The following is a 14,331-nucleotide window of genomic DNA, read 5'->3' on the forward strand; positions in this document are numbered from 1 at the left end:
AGATTATATAGTATTTCTGTTTTTAATTTTTTGAGGATGGAATGATTTTTAAGTTTCTAATTAAATTCATGGTTTACTGTGTTTTACAGTGCTTATTTGAATAGCATCACTTTCAAGTAATGGAACAGGTGCTAATGTCACTCACAGTTTTTTAATTCCATATGGGAGCCAAGACTGAAATATGTTTTGCTTTTATAATTCTTACTAAGTTTCAGTTATGTTCTCAGTTACAGCTATGATTTGTCCCACTCACTTCAGTATAATCTCACTGTCTTGCGAATGCCCCTGGAGATGTTAAAGTCAGAAACAACTCAGACTCGCCAGGAGAGTTTCGACATCTTTGAAGATGAAGGATTAATTACACAAGGTGGAAGTGGTAGGTGGTTTTCAGCACATCTAATGTAGGTTATATCACATCTGTGAAATGGCATCTCATTAACTCATGTTTCCTTCATATTCCTCTGTCCTCTATTGCTCTGTGTCCTTACATGAGGTTATTTTGGATAATATAAACTTGACTAATTCATTTTTATAGAGATCATTAATCACAATGTGATTTCATTTGTGGGCCAGCCAGAAAATTGTATGTTGACATTTTCCTAGCAAATTTTCATGTACTTTTAATAGAATACACTTAGATCTAGACTTTTGATGAAGTTTGAACAGAGAATTTTTTTTTTTTAATATTGGGGAATACACACCATCACCTTTTTTTCCTTCATAGAGTTTTGGAAAAAATTCATCATGAGTTCTCTCTTGTGTTGTAGACATTTACTACAATATCTCTAATTCTCATAAAAACTTTGCTCAGTAGGTATGATGCCACTTTTAAAGAAATAAAGATTAAGTGGGAAACTGAGACATAGAGATTAAGATCACATGGCCAGTGTGCCAAGGAACCAATGCAGTGGATCAGAGGTTGTTCTTATTTTGATTGGTCCCAGTTTGACCCAGGTGTCCCCATAGGCCTTGGTTCTGTCAGGACCACTGTGGGATCACTGCAGGACCACATGTGGGGGCCACCCTGGAGATCCTAAACCAATCAACCAACCACAAAGCAGGATTGGTACTTTTATCCCTAGATTTTTGGGTTGGTCTAGAGAGCTAAAGCCAGAGGCATTGCTAAAGTGAATGTTGTAAAGGAATCATTTCAGACTTAAAGCAGTTTAGCTGAGTTGGATTTATTATGGAAACATAGTAAGTCATTAGTGTCTTGGGCACTTTGCTCTGTGCAACTTGAATAATAGTGACAATAAAGGTGTGGGTGCAGAGTTAGAATGTAATCTAAAGTTCCAGAAGGTTTGTCCTTGCAGGACACTCAAGAAGAGCCTATGCTCTATTAGCATTTTGTCAAAGGTTCTTGGTCACTCTAAGAAGACTTAGAGAGTTACTTAAACTGGATGCCATCCCTGCCATTGCCCTTAATCTATTAGATTGACTATCCCTTCTAAGGCCAAACTCAGCGCATGCTCTCCACCTCAGAATGTCAAGATCACATAAATTTGCCCTGGTTTAGGCTCCCAAATTGTAACCTATGCTACTAGAGACAGGTGGAGGTGGCTGAATATTTGCTTGCATCATTGCTTCTAAATATCACACTTAGGAATAGAAAAACTAAAAGTATTACTATGTCATCCTGAATATGAATTTGAATATTTGTTCTGAAATCTGAATTAAGCCTCTAAAAGCTACTTAATTTTTTACTGTCTCTGGAACAACTCTACGTAATGGATATGAATAACAGTGTGTATTAGATTTTTATAGCTGTTAAGTCACCACAGATTTAGTGACTTAAAACTACAAATTTACTGTTACAGAAGTTGGAAGTCCAAAGTAGGTCTCAGTAAACTAAGATTAGGATGTTGGCAGGGCTCTGCTCCTTTTGGACACTGCAGAAAATCCTTTTTTTTTTTTTTTTTGCCATTCCATCTTCTAGAGATTACCCATAGTTCCTGGCTTGGGGCCCCTTCCATGTTCAAAACTAGCAACGGCTGGCCAAGGCTTTTCCTACATTATATCACGCTGACACTTATATTCCTGTTTTCCTCTTTCACTTATAAATAATGACCCTATGATTACATTGGGCCCATCTGGATGATTCAAAATACTCTCCCCATCTCAAGGTCATTACCAGCCTTAATTCCATCTGCAACTTTAATTCTTCCTTGCCATATAACATAACATATTCACATGTTCTGGTGATTAGGATATACACATCTTCGGGGGTGGGGGCACTATTCTTCTACCACATGGGGAAACTGATAGGAAACAGAGTGAGGGTAGAAGATAAAGGGGCAGGTAGAAAGGAAAATAATACATTTTTTAAAAGTCCCTACTATGTCAGGTGGTATATTAGTCACTTTGCATGTATTAATCTGAATTTGTCTCTGAGATAGTATCATCATTCTAAAGTTCAGAAAATTGAGGTTCAGGGATGTAAAGTAACTTGCCAGAGGTCACAGAGATGGGACTCTGGTTCCTGTGTGTATAATTCATGCTCTGTGTAAAGCATTGAAAGGGTAGGGAAAGTTTAGGTTTTATCAATCAAACCAAGTGTATTTGTTGCAGTATATGAACACTCTTACCATACCATGTTTTGAGAAGAAAAATAGCCTGCTATCCAAAACTGTTAGTCTTTTTTAAAAAAAGACTTATTTATTTGATGGGGGGAAGAGACAAAATTCCTTAAGCAGCCTTCCCACTGAGCTTGATCCCATGACCCTGAGATCATGACCTGAGCTGAAATCAAGAATTGGACACACAACCAATTGAGCCACCCAGGCATCCCACTGTTACAGTCTTTTAAGCCATAATGATACTTATTTCTCATTTTGCACTTTATATAAGTTTAGTAACTCATTGATGTTTAATCAATGTATCTGAATATGCTGAAATCACATTTAGTGAAATTAATTACTTCATCTAGAAGAAGCCTGATATGCTAATAACTACCACTTACGGAAGTATCCATAAGGCACCAAGCTTGTTTGAAGCACTTGAAGCGCATTACCAACGTTACCATCTTTACAGCAACCACATGATGCAGGTACAGATGAGAAAGTGGGCACTGAGGTAGTAACACTCTTGGTTACCTCTGTCATCCTGCTGATGAGAGGCAGACCCAGTGTTTGGATCCAGGCACTCTGACCCCAGAGCAGCGCTTCCAGCCACTGTACTCTGGAATCTTTGGCCTTCATCATGTGTTTGTCCATGTGTCCTTAATTTCCCTATTGTTTTCTTTTCTCTTAGGTTAAAAACTCACAAATCGGAAAAAATGTGTTCATTCTTTCACTTTGTACTGAATCAACACGGTGTTCTGGGTGATGATATGAATTCCAGCCACTGAAAATGGCAGTGCTATTAATCAGGCATTTTATTTTGAAGTTAAAAACAAAAAATTAAGAACTTAAAAATGAGTTGAGTGTAGACCAATTTCCTTGTATGTCTGATACTGACTTTTATTTTTCAGGTGTATTTGGGATCTGTAGTGAGCCTTATATGAAGTATGTGTGGAATGGTGAACTTCTGGATATAATTAAAAATACTGTGCATCGTGACTGGCTGTTGTATATTATTCATGGGTTCTGTGGGCAGTCAAGTATCCTTTTTTAAAAAAACTAAGATAATATTAAACTTATGGTGTATCAATCTGTAGAAGACTGTATATGAATTATCAGATTATAATTATCATTCTGTGCACCTAGCAGGAAAACTTACTCATGATATCAGGTAGTGGAAATAGAAAGAGTAATGCAGACCATTTGAACAGATCTGTTATGTGCATAGAGAGATAAACAGCAGGGAAGAAAATACTATGTGCATAGTAAGTGATATATGCAATAAATATCATTCATACCTGAGAGGAGGAGCAGAATCACTGACAGGTGGGGAGGATGGGGCAGGCTTGTAGGAAAAGTGAGGCTTGGCCTTCACTTTAAACAAAAGTAGGACCTTAAAAGGAAGCAGGGAGCAAGCTCATAGGAGGAGAAAGCACCACAAGTGTAGGGGTAGAAAAGTTCATGGGAGTTGCATATAAAATCCTTGGGAAGTACAATATAGTGGGTTGCGGGGAGTCAGATTGCTAGTCACCAAATTGCTTTGCTGGTCAGACTAAGTAAGTATTTTGGGTTTGGTGCCTGAACTTTTGAAAGTGTTTTTCAAGAGGGTAACATAGAGGGGGATTCTTAGGAAGGTTGAGTTGACAGCTATTTTCAAGCTGGATTAGATAAAATGAGACTTGAGTAGGCGACATGAGTTAGGAAATTGCCGTGGTTCAGGCATAATATAATAAAATCCTGGATTGGAAAGGGATATAACAGATTAAGTAGATATAGGTTGAACCTTGGGTTAAGCTGATTTTGAGTTCAATTTTATCAATACTTTTTTTTCTCCTTTTATTTAATTTCTAGCTATAGTTGAAACCTTTCCAGAAAGTGTTCTTATGCTATGAGGCTTAGAGAGACACTGTATACTTTCGAGGAGTGGTATTTAGGTTTTTCCTGTCCCTTTTTGAGATCAAAAGGACATTTGTACACCCAGCTAGTTTTCCAGTTGATGTTCTTTCTTATCTTAGGTTTTTTTAATACCTATGGTGAAAACTTTAAAGAAGTGGTTATTTTGCAATCATTAAGGGGTGAATGTGATTAGTAATATTTTTTTCTTGTACCAGAACATTTAGGAGGAGTGGCATCAAGGGTTATACCTGGAGAGGTTTGTCCTAAAGAGGGCTGGTGGTGCCTTCTTTATGGCAAATGAGGGAGAAGAGAAGCTAGATGAAGACACAGAGGAAGTTTGAAATGAGGATGAGTGAGATTTATGTGCTATACTTGCAAGTCAGGCTCATTACTTTATAATCATTTCCAAGCAGTGAGTAGTATTATCTGCCTGGTTTATTCACTGAATAATGAGATTCGGCCCTGAGTTTCACTTTTCTGTTTCCAAAAGTGAAATCTACCTGGAAAGAACACAAGGTTTTCACCACCAAGGACACCAAAAAAGAATGTGCTACAGTTTCTAAAGGCATTTTCTAAGAGGTAGTTCTACGCTGTTTTGTATCACCAAGAGCTAATTCAGGGCCAGGCAGGTATTATGCACAGTAAATGTTTTTGTTTGTGTTTATTTAAATAAGCAAATAACGATGGTTATTTAAATCCATAACCATGGATTATGGTTTTAAAGCTCATTAGATTAGATGATGAATCTCGTTTCTTAGTTACCAAGCACTTAATGGATTCCAGAAGTCTTTATGATGATAAAAAAAAAATTGCTGTTTATTCAGCATTTACCATAGGACAGACCCTGGTTTACACACATTACGTAACCTAGTCCTGCCAACCACTGCATAAAGTTACTTTACTAGTTCTATACCATTTTACAGAAGATGAACTCAGGCTCAGAAAGCTAAATAAGGTGACATAATCAAAGCTGCATATCAACTACACAATTCACAGTGTTTAGTTCTTGCTGTTGGGTGACAAATTTGGGCAATTCTTACAGTATTATACTTACTGCATTCCCTACCTATTATATATTGTTTCATGATTAATCCCCTGTTAAGTGACATATACTCTCTATGAGAGGTGTCTGATCTCTGAAGACTAAGGAAGAATTAGTTGTACCTGTCTATATCCTTTAGTTGGTGGTGAGAGACCAGTTCTTCCCTTGGCCATTAACCTTATACCTTTTTACCATTTCCTCTGAAATTCGTGGAAACCACTCCTTTGGGAGGCCTCTTTTTGCTTTACTACCTGCCTAGTTTGGAAGAACAGACCCAATGCTGCTCCCTTCTTGAGTGGAGCTTTTTGGTGTTCTTTAACCTTCTGGACAAGATTTTATTTATCTCTATCTATCTATTAAAGATTTTATTTATTTATTCATGAGAGACACAGAGAGAGAGAGAGAGGCAGAGACATAGGCAGAGGGAGAAGCAGGCTCCCCACAGGGGAGTCTGATGCAGGACTTGATCCCAGGACCCCGGGATCCAAGCTGAAGGCAGACACTCAACCACTGAGCCACTCAGGTGCTCCTGGACAAGATATATTTAAATGTATATTTAGGGTCTAATGATTCTCTTGCTGTGGTGTGACAGTTTGGTGTGAGTGCTCAAACAGCTTTAACTTGATTTCTAAGAGTTGTTGATCTACGGACGACCAGTCTATGTGACTCTAATAGCTAGAAGATCCAGTAAGTTTGCCGGGACCCGCTTTCTCAAGAGAGGTGCAAATTGTGAGGTAAGGTGGAGAAGCAGCAGTGCTGCTGACCTCTTAACCTTTCACATCAGCTTTGCTGACAGAGGAAGCAAAGTGGAATTCTAGAAAGTGGCATTTCTTACTTCGGGACATGATCAAGAGAATAATTAATGCTCCGGACTATCTGAGGCTTATCAGAAATGTGACTAGTGTACAGATGTTCTGAAAAATTGACTATCTTAGAGCAAGTTATGCATTGCCTTGGGGAGTTAGGAAACATGTCTCATGTTTTGGAGGATGAGCCATTTCTGTAATATACAGAAAAAAATGTAGTGCATATTTAGTGTAGTGACTAAAATAGCAGAACACCTCCATCAGAGGAATAAGTGGAGGGGAGCAGTCATTGGTAGAGCATCCTTGATGAGAAGACAGAGTATAGCAAGGCATGGAAACCCTTTGCCCCCTCGCCTCTGCTTTGGTTTGGCTCCAGGCAGTCTCCTAATATGCTCATTCCTAGAAAATAACCACAACAAATTCTATCATGCCATCAGTCCTGTTATCCCCTCGAAGTGTTTCATCTCTATTTGCAGTAGACAGCTTGAGTCTTACGCAGATGTACGACTGAGTAGACAGATTGAGTGAGACATTGGGTTTAATCCTGTGTTAAAATAGCAACATTGTGCTTAAAATTATATCCACAATGCAAATAGTTATAACTAGTGCTCTAAGAAAAATTGCAATTTTGCTGTTACAATTTTCAAATATTTCGAGAATAATCAAACAGACATGTTATCAATGCCTCCAAAATTATTCTTTGTCGTATCCTTCTATACTTTTATGAGTAAAGCTAACTCAAAACCTTTTTCCCTTCTGTCCATCAGGCATTATTTGAATCTTGCTCTTTTGTCCTTTCATTCCTCCCTGGTCTTCAGAATTGAAGTTTTATATTCTGCTGGTCTTCCTAACCTCCTGTATAATTTCATGTAATTGTTTTCCTTTTCTCTCCCTCTCTGCCATTTATATCACTCAAGCTGTTCTCTGTCTGCTACTTGTATTATTAGCCATTTAATTCGATTTTTTCCTAGTCTATTCTCAGCTATTTTTAATTGCCTTCTTTGTTGCATTTTAATGGTTTTCCTTTTCTAATGTGCACATTGAATATTGATCAACATTTACCTCTTTTATAATGTCCTAAAGAATGGGGATTATAATTTCATTGTATACTTAGAAATTTTTTTCACTGAAAAATTCTAAGAATATAAGGTATCTTTAATGTCACCTTTCTTTTCAGGGTGATGTTGCAAATGAAGTGGAGACTGAACAAATACTCTGTGATGCTTCTGTGATGTCTTTTACTGCAGGAAGTTATTCTTCATATGTACAAGTTAGAGGATCTGTTCCTTTATACTGGTCTCAGGACATTTCAACTATGATGCCTAAACCACCTATTACATGTATGTGGAGCAATCTTTTTAATAGTAACTCTTCTTTACCCACACTTTGAGATGATGAACTGTTGTCACAGAAGTCCATAAATTCATAGATTCCAACAAAGTTTTAGAACTGGAAGGTAGATAATTTATAAGAAGGACTTCTGTTATTTTGTTCAGTAACTTTATAATTTTTCTTTAATTTTGGCTGCTAGTAAATTGTATTTTACTTCAGAAATGTAAGAATCAAAAAAATTTTTTAAATTTTAAAAATTAAAAAAATTAAAAAAAAAGAAATGTAAGAATCAGTCAAATTCAATAATATGTGAAAAATCAGTATCTGGATAAGCTCAACAGGAATTTGGGAAGTGAAACTGCTAGATTAGTTGAATTGCATTTCTTTAAACATTAAAAAAAAAAAAGAAACCAAACCGTATACTTCTTTTATTTGTGCTTTATATTTTTCATTCTGGTATTTATTCATCCTTTTTATCCCCCTTAGTGGATCAGGCCGATCCATTTGCACATGTGGCCGCCCTTCACTTTGACCAGATGCTTCAAAGGTTTGGCTCCCCCATCATCATCTTGAATTTAGTGAAGGTATGATGTGCTCAGTTTGGTTATAAAACTCAGTTGCACTGGAAAATTTCTTCCTCAGCACAAAGGGGTTTACAAGTTTGCTTTACCTCTCTTCAGAAGAGACGTTTTTTGTTTTTGTTTTTGTCTCTCTCTATATATATATTTTTGGTTTTGTTTATATACATATATATAAATATAATATATAATATATAATATAATATAATATAATATAATATAATATAATATAATATAATTGAAGTTCTCAGAGGAGAAGTTTGTAGACTTTCTGTGTTGTGTTGGAGCACTGTGCCTGACTGCCTAAGCTATTGTCCTTTGGCCTTAGATTCTATGTGGCCTCTTCCCTGGGTACCTGAGAGAAGCAGCAGTATGTTTCCCAGGGAAGGAAGTGATTTCCATGGGTGAAGTGGAAATGAGTGAAATTCTGCCTAAGTTTCCAGGACAGCTTGGAGATGGAAGCATGGAGATCACAGAACCACAGCCTAGCCTTGATACAGCCCATCCCCTTGACCATCCAGAGATCTCTTAGGAAGGTTAATATGTAGTAATAAGTTCTAGGGGCCGATTCGGAAATTGGAGTACTGTCGTGGTTTAAGAACCAGGTGGACAAAGTAGTGGCATGGCCTTATAGTTCTGTGTTTCCTGGTGAGAGTACACTGTGTGGTCAGCAAATCATGTGTATATGAGTGGGCGCTTGGGTCAACAGCCTAGGATGGAGAGCAGGAGACTAGATAATAAATTGTATTTGTATCTGTTGCATCCATGTGCATTGAAAGAATTTCAGTCCATAGACAAGAAAACCCTGAAAGCATGAAAAACAAGGGTGTTGATATGTTGTGGTTGTAGCAGTGACCAATAAATTAGTAGTGTCTGAGATTGTTCTGAGAGATTGGTTAATAAATATAACTCAGTTACATCAAAAACAAAAAAACAAGGAATCCTGTGTCCTTTTAGTTCATTTTTAACAAGTATTTTTTTTAAAAGATTTTATTTATTTATGCATGAGAGACAGAGAGAGAGGCAGAGACACAGGTAGAGGGAGAAGCAGGCTCTGTGTAGGGAGCCTGATGTGTGACTTGATCCCAGGACTCCAGGATCATGCCCTGGGCTGAAGGCAGGTGCTAAACCACTGAGCCACCCAGGGATTCCCATTTTTAACAAGTATTCTTGAAGGTTTCCTTTGTGCCAGGGCAGTCATAGAAATAGTTCATGCCTTCACAGAGCTAACAGTCTAATGGAGGGGATGGTGAAGTACAGCAGAGGTACCAAGACAGGGTAAATGGGGCCATGAGAGCTTATAATGGGAGAGAATGACCTCATCTCCCTGAGGAGATGATGAGTCCATGCAGACTGAAGGAAGAGGCATTGAATGACCAGGCCAAGAAGAGAATAGTATTCAATTCAGAATAGCAGGTATCAAGGCCCTGGGACGGGAGGACATATGGTATGTTTGAGGAAGGAAAGGCCTTATGGTAGGGGTACTGCTCTCTGGCCCTCAGAGATGATGAGGGTACTATTGTGGGCTGAGGCTGAAGAGATAGTTATGGTCAGACCACACAGCCTTGTAAGGTGTGTCAATGGGTCTGGTGTTTATCCTGAGAGTATCATGGAAAACCATCAAAGGGTTTGCATGATTGAGAGGATTTTGACCAGACTTACATTTTAAAATGACTATCCTGACCTCAACAAAGAGACCATATGGATTGGCACAAGGTTAAAGAGTGCTGGAAGACCACTAGGAGGCTATTCAAATTGCCTAAGAAAGGGGTGACCCTGGCCCAAACCACAGTGGTGTGGTAGATAGAGCTGGAGAGAAGTATATGGAGGCTGGAGACTTGGCAATTGACTGGATGTGAGAGAAGGGAAGGGGAGAGGTCAGGCTTGACTCCTAGGTTTCTGGTTGCACAGGTGTATGGATGGTGATGCCATTCACTGAAATAGGGAACATTGACTCTTATTCATGTTTTACAAAGTCCTTGTACTGTTGTTAAAAGCTATGGCTAAATGGAGATTCGGTCATGATGTTTGAAATAATTCTGCATTGAGCACAGAGATTCAAAAAAATGATAACCAATACATGTGATTGTAAAGTATTCTTGCCCAGGTTTCCTAAAGGTACATTTAATTTTTTAATATTTAAAAGCTAGTCAGTGGGCTTCAAAATTATACTTGTTTATCATTCCATTGTCGTAAAAATCCTGGCAATAACTAGAGATAAACTAGAAAATAGAGATTAAGTTGCTGTTTTGTGGAATAGAAAAGTTGTTGTTTTTCTCCTTAGTTATTCATAGGAACGAAAGAAGTTATTTATTCAGTTCACTCGGGAAAACTGTTAATTTGTGATTAGAGTCAAAGAACGTGTTTGTGTCTGTGGAGTGATACTGAGGGATATTCACTCTTTATTCTGCCTCCATATGAAGTCACTAAAGTGAAATACTTTTCTTGATTTCTTTTCTCTTTTACCGTGTGTTGTGAACCACCTTCCTCCCCACCTCCCGAGTTACAGAAGCTGGAGGCGCTGGTTGACATTTTGCAGCCTCTACACACCTTCCATGCTGTTACTGGGGAATGATTAGGAAGTCAACCTGGATTCAAGCATAACTGTAGCTAGAGATTTTTAGCCATGGATGGTCATGGGGAGAGTGTCCGAACCCTTGAGATGATATACAAAACCACTTGTAAATGTGATGTTTTCATTTGGTTCTAATAAGGGTCTGTGACCCTAAGGAGGTTGCCTAAACAACCCAGTACACTAATCCGTGATGGTCATCAGTGCACAAAGCAGATTCTTTAAGCAGACATGATCAAAGGTTGATGAGATAACCTTTCCTCCCCATCTCATGAAATGTCAGATTTGATCAGGGAATTTCAAAAAGGTTTTGTTTCCCTGGTTGATTTAAAGTGCTTTTGAGAAAAATTCCAGATACATAATTTAATTTTCTCAGATGTAAAAGGTAAATACATGTTCACCCTAAACTGATTTAACACTGTTCTTAATCTTTCCTAATTCCTCTGTTTGATTCATTCAGCTGTGCAAAATAGATACCCTTTTTGTTTCCACAGTGGTTATCTGATTACGTTCATGACAACTGATAACTAATCACCATGATTGAAAACAGCAGAGACCCATTTTGATGCCAGCAATAGTGCCTCCACACCATGTCAGTGTTACTATCACTGAATTGTTTTTGTTTCTAAGTGAAGTCCTGAACAGGACAACAATAAAAATAGTTAAGTTTTATGAATAGTCCCCGTGTGCCAGATGCTCTGATAAGAGATTATCATGCTTTGTCTCTTTTAAACCTCACATTATTGCTGTAAGGAAGATACTGTTGTTACCCCATGTTATAGATGAAGAAAGAGAGGCCTAGGAAAGTTGAGAGCCTTGCCCACGGCTATGTGGCTAGCAGGCTGCTGCCAGCATGCCAGCCCCAGAGCTGTACAGCAGTGCATTAGTCTCTCTTGAATGAGAGGCATGTAATATGTAAGGAGGTACAGTGAGCAGGGAGGGAGAAGGTAAGATTTGGTCCCATGAACACCTCTTAACCATATTCAACCACAGTATTAAAGGGGCAGGGGGGAAGTGCCTGCCTTGGTTGCCTCACAGGGTGTGTTAGGAGAGTCAAATTTAAAAACACAGGTAGGCTACAGAAGCACTTTCAACCAGTTTAAGGATTATCCATCCAGACCCAGTTGATTTCCATCTGGTTCTTAGCTCGCTGGAGTTGGGAATTCCCTTCTTCTGTTCCTTGAGTTCTCCCCTGCCAAAGCAGATTATGGAATGTGTAGACCAGGTCCAGGAGGGTGAACCAGTCCTCCTGGGGCTGCAGGAAGTTATTTAAAAAGAAAAAAAAAAATCTTATCTCCTTGAATTTTCGAAGCTAATTATCTGTTGAGTTTAATTCAACGAAGTATTTATTTCTTTGCATTTATATTATTTTTATTTTAGGTTTTATTTCAGGATATTTAAGACTTAGGCTTCTTGTCATTGCTGGAAAGTAAACATGTTAAAAGTCTGTTCCTCAACCTTAAAAAATAAATAAATCAATAAATAAAATAAAAGTCTGTTCCTCTGATTTAAGGTAATTAGAACCCTGAAAATCTTTCATTTTTGATAAAGGAACGAGAGAAAAGAAAGCATGAGAGAATTCTGAGTGAAGAACTTGTAGCTGCTGTGACGTACCTCAACCAGTTTTTGCCTCCTGAACACACCATTATTTACATTCCTTGGGATATGGCCAAGTATACCAAAAGGTGAGTAGATACTCATCTTTGGTTCTGGTATTTTCCTTCTCTTGTGATGTGAAATAGTAGGAAGCTGATCTCTACAGTAAAGTGAATGCTCTCTTTTAATTTCCTTCATGAACCTGCTGAGGGACTTTTTTGCTGCTGATGTACAATTTGAGTGCTTACATTATTTGACCACTTTTTTTTTTTTTTTTTTTGCCCACGACTTATACCACTTGCACATTCTCTTTGAAGTAGCTAGTCATTTCAGGACATCGCCGCTCTGAGACTTTCCCTTCCAGGCATTGGCTTCACCTTTCCCTGTTTCATCCCATCCTCCTGTTTAATCACTTTCTCAGATACCACGTTCAGACAGTCTCACTTGTGAACAAACCCGCAGTAATTCCTGAGTGTTCATAGTAAGTCCAGACTCCTTAGCGTAGTATTAGAGCCCCAACACCTGGCTGGTTTCAGAACGTAATAACGTTTTCTTTATTCTGGGGCCATTCTGTTCCTGAAAAATGAAACTGCATGCTCAGCCCCCACTGTAGCAGCCAGGGTCCCACTGCTGACCTTTTATGCCTATAGCTCAACCCCCACCTCCCTGGGGCACTTCCCCCCCTCTCCCGCACCCATCTTAGATCTGACTCAAAACATCTCATCCAAGGAACTTTCTCTCATTAACTTCAAATTCCCCTTTTACTCATCTCCTAGGCATCATATAAACAGTAGGTTTATTTTGAGGTCTTGTTAATTTTTTTAATGATACTTTATTGTTTTGTACTTTAGCTCATTGCACTTTTTTTCTGAATCATTTTGTGTAGTTAGATACCCATGCACACACTCACACACACATAGCCACACATTTTCCTAGAGAATCAGCCTGATTACAGGTGGGTGCCGTTTATATTTATTTTCCATTGTTTTCTTCCCCTGCCACCCACACTGTGCATCATGCTTTCCTCACAGTCCTCTTATGAATGCATATTGATTTGGCTGACGTGACTTTTCAGTAGTGAAAGGCTCTCCAGGGGATGCAGTGTGCCAAGATTGGGGCTTGCCAAGAGTTGATACAGGCCTTAATGTCTCTTTGCACCAAATCTTGCTAGTTATTGAGTACACATTATACTATAGAAACTCATTATTACAATGTTCCTGTTGGATACAAACCAGAGATTTTTAAAAATTAAATCCCTGAATATGCTTACTAGGGCCTTTATTTGCTTCATATGTGAAGGTAAATATGTATTAAATTTGTGCTCTTCTCACTGTTCTCATTCTTTCTTTTCCTGTCAGCAAGCTGTGTAACGTTCTTGATCGACTGAATGTGATTGCGGAAAGTGTGGTGAAGAAAACAGGTTTCTTTGTAAACCGCCCCGATTCTTACTGTAGCATTTTGCGGCCAGATGAAAAGTACGTATGGTGTTTAAAAACTGAAATCAAGCATTTTGTTCTTATGGATAAAAATATTCTAAATATGAGCAGTTTGTATTACCTGAAAGATGGATGAATTTGTTTGGGGAGATAAGACATTCAGGTGATTATGGAATGAACATTCCCGCTGGGCACAGGATTTCCTCTGGTTATCTATCTTGAGATGGAAGCCACAGAATCTTTATCTCTTACTTCATGGAGTTACACAAAATATTTCTGTAAAGTAAAATTTTTTGCAGTAAATTCTATTATTCAGCATTAAATAGGAACAGGAACTTTTTTCTACAAATGCTAATACTTCTGTGAAAATAATATTTATTATTGTATGATAGTTATTTGGTTACAAATCTTTCTTTATTGATACTTTGTGAACTTCTTCAGGTCAAGGACCATGTTTTATCTGTCTTTTAAGGAACTGATATTATATATCCCCATCATTTTATTTTCAGCTAACT

General features: G+C 38.1%; 1 protein-coding gene across 1 annotated transcript in view; it reads left to right on the forward strand.

Moving 5' to 3' along the window:
• Positions 1-14,331, forward strand: part of FIG4 (FIG4 phosphoinositide 5-phosphatase) — a 124,756-nt gene that overhangs the window by 37,097 nt on the left and 73,328 nt on the right. Inside the window, exons 6-12 of the mRNA XM_026005797.2 lie at positions 228-376; positions 3,470-3,598; positions 6,130-6,230; positions 7,480-7,642; positions 8,121-8,218; positions 12,336-12,469; positions 13,739-13,855. Of these exons, the coding sequence (XP_025861582.1) occupies positions 228-376; positions 3,470-3,598; positions 6,130-6,230; positions 7,480-7,642; positions 8,121-8,218; positions 12,336-12,469; positions 13,739-13,855 (891 nt within the window). The remainder of the gene's footprint in view (positions 1-227; positions 377-3,469; positions 3,599-6,129; positions 6,231-7,479; positions 7,643-8,120; positions 8,219-12,335; positions 12,470-13,738; positions 13,856-14,331) is intronic.

The sequence above is a fragment of the Vulpes vulpes genome, chromosome 1 (assembly GCF_048418805.1).
Source record: "Vulpes vulpes isolate BD-2025 chromosome 1, VulVul3, whole genome shotgun sequence".
In the NCBI taxonomy this organism is placed as follows: domain Eukaryota; kingdom Metazoa; phylum Chordata; class Mammalia; order Carnivora; family Canidae; genus Vulpes; species Vulpes vulpes.